Source organism: Centrocercus urophasianus, unplaced genomic scaffold (assembly GCF_019232065.1).
Source record: "Centrocercus urophasianus isolate 14NV4802_14NV808 unplaced genomic scaffold, USGS_Curo_1.0 seq_16, whole genome shotgun sequence".
Taxonomy (NCBI): Eukaryota; Metazoa; Chordata; class Aves; order Galliformes; family Phasianidae; genus Centrocercus; species Centrocercus urophasianus.
In genome coordinates this window covers 4,549,514-4,559,539 of record NW_024884711.1, presented here as the reverse complement: position 1 = coordinate 4,559,539, position 10,026 = coordinate 4,549,514, and the positions used below count along the sequence as shown (strand labels likewise).

Here is a 10,026-nt window from a genome sequence, read left to right as displayed (position 1 = left end):
CATAGAAAGGTGAATATTGTAGCAACTGACAAAAGCAAGTTTTGGTTCTTAGTCTTGATCCGCTGTGAATACTTTCTTTTCTAACTAAATTAATGTTACAACTGCCATTCTGTGTCAAGCGATCAGTTGTGTAAATCTTTAGGGTAGCCTTTTGGCAAGCTTTTGAAGACTACCAAGAACTACAGTATTTGAGACTTGGAAGCAAACAAAACACAGCCTTTAATCCAGAACATCACTTTTATTTATTTATTTTTTATGTAAACTCATTACAATAAATGCTAGGCAAACTGGCCTGAGGAGATCTCTGCTGCTCCCTGCTGCCTTGGCCTTTTTTCCCTTGGAAAGACCACCTTGTAGCCAGGACATCACAGCGGCGGTTGACGGCTGAGAAATGTATGAAAAAAATTGTCTCAGGTATCAACTGCTCCTCAGACTTGGAAATGGCATAAATTTGTCATCTTCCTGTAGAAAGAGCTTGGGAACATTTGCTAGATCACTGAACAAGACAAAGAAAGCTCCTTGTAGCGTCATTTCACTTTTAACAAGAAAACAACTCATGGTTTTTTGCATCAGTGATTTTTATTTTAAGAAGAATTCAGTATACACAATGACTGTTTTGTCATGCTTAAGGTTTAAAGTTTCAGTTCTTTTTTTTTTTTTTTTTTAATGAGGAGTTCTGAAAATAGCAATGGATACAAACAGCAGAATGCAAAGGACCAGACCAGTGAAAGGAAAAGAATGATGTAGGGAATTGGAACCTTCACCTTGTTGAGCAGCCTGGTTGAGAGGGAGGTGTCCCTGCCTATAGCAGAGGGATTGGAACTAGATAATATTGAAGGTCCCTTCCAACACAAACCACTCTATGATTCTATGACTGGTAAGCACAGAAAACAGTCATGATTCTTTAAGACCTAAAATCTTTTGCATGCCAGCACAAGCAGCTGTCTTAGCTAAAAGGAATTCTTGCATTCAAAGCATTCAAGATAAACTATGAATGAAGTACCTGGGAAAAGTGTAGACGGTGGCTATTTCTAAAACTATGAAAAGAATTCACTTTCCGCTTCTAGTTCACTTGTCAGATTGCTTCAGCTTTAGTCAGGGGCATTAAGGTTGGACTATAGTGAAAATTGGCAGGCAGACACTTGCACAGCAAACAGATGACACAGGCACTCTGCTAAGGAGAAAGGCTTGGCACTACAGATAAGCAAACTGTGACTCCAATTCACTTGAACTGCAAGAGAGTGACCGGGAGAATAGGCTTTGTGAGGGGGATATCTGGTTACCAAAAAAGGTCTCTTGCTGCCTGCGTGGTGTTGCTCTGGTAGTTTGGATGAAAAGAGTGGTTTAACTTCAGTTTATCTTTAGTCACTGTCACCTGCCTCTCTCCTAAGGCCCTTCTGTACAAGGACTTCTCTGGTTTGCCTGTGTCTAATGCTGAATCACTGGTGCAGAAAAGCACCTCTCAGTGACAGCATCTAGCTCTTGGGTCAGACAGACATCTATCTCCAGTCCTTCCTCTGGTGAGATGTGCACACAGCCTGCAAGGCGGCAAGTCAAAGATGAGGCTTTCCATAAAAGGGGGGGTGGAGCTGAAATCTCTTGGCAAGAGGCAAGGTCTTCTTGGCTCGTGTTGTTCTGCTTTTAGTTTTTAATAAGTTCCGTTCTGTTGGCTTTAATGCACGCTCATATAAAGGGTTGGTTCCTCCCACTCAGACTGATCAGGTTTGGACCCCTTCTCTGTGCTGCTATGATTTATTTGGCTGGCACCACAGACCTCATACCATCTAGCAAAGAGGTAAGACCTCTTCTTTCTTTCCTCCTGCCCCTGCCAACCTCTTAGTTTTACAGCAGCATCCTCACAGAGATCCCTTCTCCCTTTCCTCCTAGCCTCGTGGCCTCCTGACACTCCCTGCCAGGTTCTCTGAAGAGGAGCAGAAAAAAAGACACCCTGACACATTATCCAGGACCTCAGAGTTCCCCTGCTATGCATTATCTCTTGCTCTCCAAGTCACGGCAGACCCTCCAATGGCAATAACTTTCATTTATTTTCTGCATCATCTCACTTGATCAGAGATTTCATGCATTTCTCCACCTTCTCTGCAGTTTTCCTTTCAGGTTCCCATAGGGATTCTTTTCATCAACAGACTAACAGGTGTCTCAGAGTTCATTTTTATCCTTTCCATTATCATGAACTGGCAGCTATTTTTTAGCTTCTTTTTCTGGAGTTCACACATCCTAAGCAGCCACAATTTCTCTGCTCTTCCTGTAGCTCCGCATTCCTGTTCCTGGAGACACGCTCTTTCTCAAAGTCTCCTCGCCAACAGCCCTTGCCATCTGCTAATATAACATGAAAAATACTGATATAGTAGGCTCCTGCAGTGCAGCTGCTGCATTACAAGATGCTGTAGTACAACCAGCCCTCCCCGCAGCCACAGAAATGTACTCTGACAAGGAGCCTGTGCTGCCCTCCTCCTGAATTGACAGACAATTCCTCCTTCCCTCCTGCCTTTACCTGAGAGACTGAGCAGAAGTATGAAAAATGCAGATAGCTAGGAAGCATTTGCTATTTTAAAGTTTTTTTTCTAAGGGAGGACTGGGCAAAAGATAATTTGCCCAACAGGCTCTTTCTTCAAGCCAGTGCCATGCTAAACTTGCAATCTGAAGGCTGCAAGCTTGATTCCTGCTGATGTGATTGAAAGATCAAAAACATATTTGAAGTGTGACGCGGTACTAATGAGAGCTGGACAGTCCTCAGAAGGTTACTGGTGATGGGAAATCAACCCTTAGCCAAGGTGGGCTGTAGGAGGTTAGAAAGGAGATTAAATTCAGTTCTGTTCACTGCTTCATCTGGAAATCCAGAAAAGTCACTACTGAAGAAATCCAAAGGCAGCAACCAGTTTGTTGGAATGGAAAATAATCACAGGGCAAGGTAGATATGCAGGCGCTCGGTGGTTTATTGAGGCTAAAGCACTGCAGCCAAAGCTAATGAATAATAACTCTGAACCTACAGAGTAAGGAGATGCACTTTTTTTTTCTTTTCCTTAAAAACAGATGCTTATATCACTGAAAAACTGAGGCTTTATGTCAGTGTTACCATGGGAAACAACACATGAAAGACTCATGCTCCCTTTCAGGGAGCAAGAGGAACAGCCTCTACTTTCTGAGAACAGGGCTGATGAAACTGGTACCACAGTGCTGCCTGCTCATCTGATAGCCACATCTTTAAAAGGCTGTTAGCACACCGAAGAGAAGACATACATGAACCTGCACCGGTGATCTCCCAGCGATAAATTTAATACTCCACAGATGCAGTTTGTGAAAGATGACTGAGCAGCTACTTTCTGTATGAGTGTTTTATTCTGGAGAACAGTAAAGCAGTAAAGCTTGTATGGAGGAAACACTTCACCCAAATGTAAGTTATTGGGCAGAGTAACAATGTCATAGGCAGATATGATGGCAGCAGATAGAATAATTGAATGTAAAGCTATGTCCAGAATAAAAACAATGTGGCATCGAAGACATCAGCTCTGCTGGGATCTATGAGTCTTTTTCCCTTCCCAGACAACTTCTGCAGCTTTCTTGTTTCTGCTTCCAACTCTGACTCTCCAGTTTCTCTTATCCAGCATCTCTTATCTTATCCAGCAAGCAGCCTTCCCTGTTGAGAAATTGCTTTTACCTTTGCTCAGTTGGCCTTTTGTGGGACACGGAGAGCAGCATTTGCAGGCTGCAAGCACAGCTGCTCTGCCAGAGGGACTCAGAACCATCCTATTTAGCCAGCACATGTCCTGTGCATTCTTCTCCTTCCCAAGACTCCCCAAAATAGAGCTGGGGGATTTATAGTGAAATTAGTTGCAATAGCTGGGCTTCCTGCCGCAATAAGAACCATAGGAAACCTCAGCTCCCCCTGCCCTTACACCGCACACACACCCTACTTCTCATTTGTATTTTGACCATTATCAGCATTTGTGTAAGATCAGCAGTAGCTTTGCTGTATATAAAACCTGCTGTGGGAGACATCAAGCAAAAAGGCACGAACTGGCATGCCTTCTTTTTTTTCCCTAGCAGAAACAAAGCAGACATTAGGAAGACCAGAGAACAATGAATAAAAAGAGATTCCCTTACACTAAGTCTAGACAGCTCTTTTCTTCTGCAGCTACATGGTATAACTTTGAGAACTGGTTATCCTACTAGAAACACCTCCACACAACCACTGAGTGCCCACCTCCTCACTGCTCACTACTCACTGCACTACAAACTCATTACTTGAGTTTGAGGTACACTTCTACAACCCATAAAAAAGAACGAAAGTTCTGCTGAACAAGAGCTCCTCAGTGGCACCTACTTTTATTAATCATTAAGATGACGCGGCTTCAACTCAGTAATCAGGCTCTCACTGGAAACTTTGTGTGGCCTTACACACTGTAAAATGCATTTTATTTCTGTTCTGCATTTAAAGGACTATCTCTCGTGAGGATCGACGAGAGAACCACTTGTGATACAATCTGCAAGGAAATACAGAGTTTCCGCCGACAGACGCAGCTACCTATTGACATCTGCTTTTTGCAGCTGCTGGCTATCACAGCGTAGGCAGCACGTCGCTGGCAGAGATACCTGGCCAGAAGCAAGCAATTCTGCTCTACCAGAACTGAGGAGCTTCTTTGCATCATTTGAAAAGAAAGAGGAGAAAAGGTAATGTTTACAAAATGTAGTGGCAGAAGCAGTTGTCTGTCATACCTGCTTACAATGTATATGACTGTAGATGCTTCTACCTTTAGTTGCTGCTTAGTCATTTTAAAAGCAATTTTCAGAAATCCTGCATAATTAGAATGATGTGTTTGTGCATTATGTGAGCATATGTTTTCAGTTTAAAATACTTGAGTAGCCATTCTGAAGGTGTATTAGAGTCAGGTATGTTTAGCTGCTGTTGTTGCATCTTTAGGCCACAGGTGCCAAATAGTTTTGTAGCCATGATTTGTAATTCAGATTATATTTGTGTACAACAGAACGGATCTGTAGCCTGGAAAGGTGTCACGACAGTGACTACGCGTGGAAGGGGACAGGTTAACGACAGTCTATGTTTGCTGCTAATCAGCAACAGTATACAGCGTGAAGACAAATAAGAGATGATATTCACTTTTCCTCTGATTCCCATTCATAAAATAAAGACAAAAGGGAAAGCCGTAACCCCAGCTTGCAAAAATTCTGATGCGTTAGGCTAAGAAATGAAGTTTGCTGTGCTGTGATAACTCACACTGACAACATATTTGCACTGCGCCCACTATGTGATCTAGTCAACTTCAAAGTAACATCACTTAAAACTCTCAGTCTATCAGAAAAGAACATACATATGAAAATGACAAATTCCTGTTATTCACTTTGCTACTACAGACAGCACTTACTGAGAACTGCTGTCACCTTTCAGTGAGCTTCATTTTATTAGGATGGTGAGATGCATTCTGTTTCTGTCTGCCTTCAGTAATGTTTGTCTGATTGGAAAGATGGGTAGCATCTCAAACTTCTATGAACAGTGGCTTCGCTTTTTACTTTACTCCACACAGAATTTCTCTCTCTCTGATTTGATATCTCTGGTCTGTATCTTTCGTTCCTGTTTGTTTTCTTCTTTGCAGCTTCAGTGGCATTCAGCATTCTTGACATGTCTGTTTGCAGTTTTGGAAGGACATGCATGCTAAGGACAGTACTTTTGCAAGCATTGCATAAGAATCCTTAATTGCATAAGAATACTTAAATACTGTTTGAGAATCTGCAAGTTAGTCATTGAGTGTTGCAGACTTCCCAACACGATTCAGGCTTGCTGAGTAACCACATGATCATCATCATGCAGAGAGTGACTGACCTTTTTATATTCTTTCATTCTCAGGAACTGGGGGAAAAAACCATGACTTTATCAAGTACGGAGTCCCTTGAAGCTGACACCTCAACCTTTTATGACTTTTATGATAATTATAATGATGCTCCACAACCTTGCAGTAAGGAAACCGTCAAGAGGTTTGCAGCCTCTTTCCTCCCTGTTCTATATACCCTGGTGTTCCTGGTTGGGCTAATAGGAAACACTCTGGTCATTGTGGTCCTCTTTAAATACAAGAGACTGAAGAGTATGACTGATGTGTACCTGTTAAACCTCGCCATCTCAGATTTGCTCTTTGTTTTATCCCTGCCGTTCTGGTCTTATTTCATGATAGACCAATGGGTTTTTGGAACTCCCTCATGTAAAATTATTTCGTGGCTCTATCTGGTTGGGTTCTACAGTGGGATATTTTTTATTATGCTTATGAGCATAGACAGATACCTGGCAATTGTTCGTGCAGTGTTTTCCTTGAAAGCAAGAACTGCCTTCCATGGCCTGATTGCCAGTCTTATTGTATGGCTGGTAGCTCTTTTAGCCTCAGCTCCAGAACTTGTATTTAGAGAATCTTTCGTTGAACAAAATTATACTACTTGCAAGCTGAGATATCCAAGTAACTACATGACATGGAAACTCTTTTACACTTTGGAAATCAATATTCTTGGGCTCCTACTCCCTTTTATAGTTATGGCATTTTGTTACTCCATGATTATTAAAACTTTACTACACTGCAGAAATGAGAAAAAGAATAAGGCCGTGAGGATGATCTTCGCTGTCATGATTGTGTTTTTCTTCTTCTGGACCCCCTACAATATCGTAATTTTACTACAACTGCTGGAAGCTACTGGAGTCATTAGAAACTGTCAAACAAGTAAGAACCTGGACTATGCATTTCAAGTAACTGAAACCCTTGGCCTTTTTCACTGTTGCCTCAATCCAGTCATCTATTTCTTCATGGGGGAAAAATTTAAGAAGTACCTGAAGATGCTCTTTAAGAACTGGCAGTTACCTGGAGTTATTTGTAAGTGGTGTGGACTCCATATCACTTACCACACCGAGTCTACAGGATCGTTCCACACACAGTCAACCGGGGACCAAGAAGCTCTGTAACGTGTTCCACACCGACTGACAAAAATAAAATGACAAAAGCAGGAACTTCAAAAAGCTCAGAAGATGCACAAGCATTTAAGCCAGCTAGTCTTTGATAATAACTTCATCTTTGATTTCTGCCTTTTAGATTTTCTGAATACTATGACAGAAGCTGTCCTAGATGTGAGATCTGGCAGTCGGACCCGTACGCTGTATCGGCTGCAATTAGAAATCACTGCTCAGATTAACAGCAGCCTTAACTCACGAGTGCTACGCTCGTTGCGTGTTTTTCACCAGCATCAAGAAATGACTGGACTCAACGGAGGGCAGAGGAGAAACAACTTGCTATCTCAAAGTGCATTTGAAAAGTATCTTTGTTTATTCAAGGAGTAGGTGGTTATTACAATATTTTTTATCCTCAGCTGATCTGTGCAGCTTTTGTTTGCTCATACATGTAGCAATCTATTAACAACAGCAGCTGCTGTTAGAAGTTTAATCTCAGGGAAGGCTACATCTTCTGCCATTAAGAAAAAAAAGGACACAGAACACACACTGTGTACAAAGATGCAAAGCCAGTGCATTATCCTGTGCTATAATCTAGCTTTGTTTTCTTTCAGGTATCCAAACTGTCTACGCATACGTATATATAGGCATTTTTGAATGATTTAATTACCATAATTCAGGATGGCAATTTTTTTTTTTTAATTAACATTGATAATGTGGTGGGTTTTTTTTGTTTTTTTTTGTTGTTGTTTTTAAATAAATCTTTTAAAAGATAATTTTTTTCCAGTATGCATTAACACATTTGAAGCATCTTTTAAAAGTATCTTTTAAAATGAGTGTTCTTTGTTCGAAAAATGCCTAACTCTGAGGCTGAATTTGTGTTTATGATATAAACATCTGGCAAGGTAAAAGAAAGCAAAGACAGATTGTATAGGGAAGGTCTGTCATAATTTAGAAACCACACAAAGAATAGTTGCATTTGATTGCAGAGCAGAAGGCAAAGAAAGATGCCACAGTAGCTGCTTGTAGATTTACACATTGTTAGTCGGGTCTGGAACAGGAAGAAAAGTCTCAAAACAACATCTAGATTTTAGCACAAAAATAATTTTTTAAAAGGCAAAAATCAGTGATGTAGTAGCAGCCAAAATAGGAGTTGGGAAATCTGCATGGAAAATATTCCTGATGGCTCTTTTTTTGCTAAATGACAACTACTCAGCAGACTGTCATCTTTCTTAGGCCATTGGTAATGAAACAACCACCCAGCATTCAAACGTGGCTACAAATAGCAGACAAAACTTAAAAATAGCAATGGGCAGGCAGTGAGAAGAAGTATTAAGGTACATATATAGTATTAAAGCATATATATATAGTAGCTCTGTTGTCATGATCACTCCAAATTAGAAATGTAAGTGGAAGCTCACCTCCACATCACATCCCTCATGATATAACAAACAGACAAAGTAAAAACCAGCACTCTTAAATGCTCAAGCACACATATATCCTCCACAACTCATTGTGGGGAATGCATTGCCATCAGCACTTTGCTGATGCAACTTTAGGCAAGGAACTGCAATAATGCAGACAATGAGAATAGCTGTGGAAGGCATTACTGCACTAAGAAGATATCTTCCTTGCTACAAAAAGTGTGTAATTCTTACTACTCGGTACAAGTCACTAAATATACGAGATATGAAAAACTGCCTCAAGGAGTGGGTTAGTCCATCTATTACCCATTTTTATAAGGAAGAGCAAGACAAATTGTAAGTATCAGGTCTAGGAAAGTCTCACGGATGCCACTGAACATAATGATATCACTGGTGAGCTGGCATGACATGTCAACCTCACAGATGTGACACAGTGGCATTGTGATCTGCTGAGCTAAACATCAGTCAAGCACCTACACTAATTTGGAAGCAATACGGTGCAATACAGTAGTTTGTTCTCCTTGGTCCCATTCTGTGACCTTCTAGTCAGTAAGATCAAGCAGGTCCTTTAGATAAACCTGAGATCTTGCTTTCCAGAATAGGGCAAAGGCTCCCTGTGCTGGACTGGCAGAAGTGAAGGTCAGCAAGCAAAAAGCAACCCATAAGAGGTTCTTGGTGATGGCAAGATACGAAAGGTCTGGAGCTCAGAGGATGCTGAGGAACAGCAGCAAGATGGCAGCAGCCCTGGGCACACACCCTGCAGTGAGGGAGGCTGTGAGCCCATTCATGTGTGGAATTATAGGGTGCACCCAGCAGCTGCCCAACGCCTCTCTAAATTGAGACAGCAAGGAGGCCTTTTTCTCACAAAACTCAGAGGTGCTCCTAGTCACTGCGAGGCTTTCTGCCCTATACCCTGTGCACGTCTGTGCTTCAGGCAGTGCCTGCTGCAGGCCAAGCTCCCCCCCAGTGAACACTGACCTCTCTTCCCACTGAGCCTTTCCCAACCCTCCCAGTAATACTCACAGCTACCTCAAAGGATGAGCCACCAGGATGGAAGCTGTGCTCTGAGTGGGCTTCCTGAATCAGCTGCTCATTATTAGCGGCAGGCTCAGGAATCCACAGCTCACCAAAGCTGGATGGTTTCCTCTTCTCTGCCACCTGGAACAAACCCTGCTCCCCCAGGCACCAAGCTGCTGTGGATAACACCACTCCTCTTTTGAAAGAGGGCTTTGAAATCCGCTGATGAGAAAGGATGAGATAATACTATTAACACAGACGAAAATAAAGCAGGGATTTTCATAATGTCAGATGATCAAAGGTATAATTTTAGCTGAAGAAGAGTTTCCCAGTGATGAATGAGGTACAGACAGACCTATTGAACTATGAAAAACAATAAATAGGTATTTGAGTGAAGCAAAGCTGACTCATTCTTAAACCCACATTTTTTACATTGAGGTTCCTTGGAAGGCCATTCAGAGCAACTGAGAGGACCCAAAGCTGCCACAGAAGTGCAGACCAGGAAAAAAAAAAAAGGCATAATGACATTAACTATAAATAATGATGAAAAGGTTTAAAAAAGTTGATAGTCCTGTTTTCACACAACACGTCAGTGCAGTCATTCCCTAAGCATAAGAATTACACACTTAT

General features: G+C 41.7%; 1 protein-coding gene across 1 annotated transcript; it reads left to right on the top strand.

Annotated features, from left to right (window-relative positions):
- Positions 1–1,730: 1,730 nt before the first annotated feature.
- CCR4 (C-C motif chemokine receptor 4) lies at positions 1,731–7,673 on the top strand. The gene is made up of 3 exons (XM_042816582.1): positions 1,731–1,795; positions 4,457–4,689; positions 5,879–7,673. Exon 3 carries the CDS (start codon positions 5,897–5,899, stop codon positions 6,971–6,973), a length of 1,077 nt encoding a protein of 358 aa, XP_042672516.1. The 5' UTR covers positions 1,731–1,795; positions 4,457–4,689; positions 5,879–5,896; the 3' UTR covers positions 6,974–7,673.
- The last annotated feature ends 2,353 nt before the right edge of the window (positions 7,674–10,026 follow it).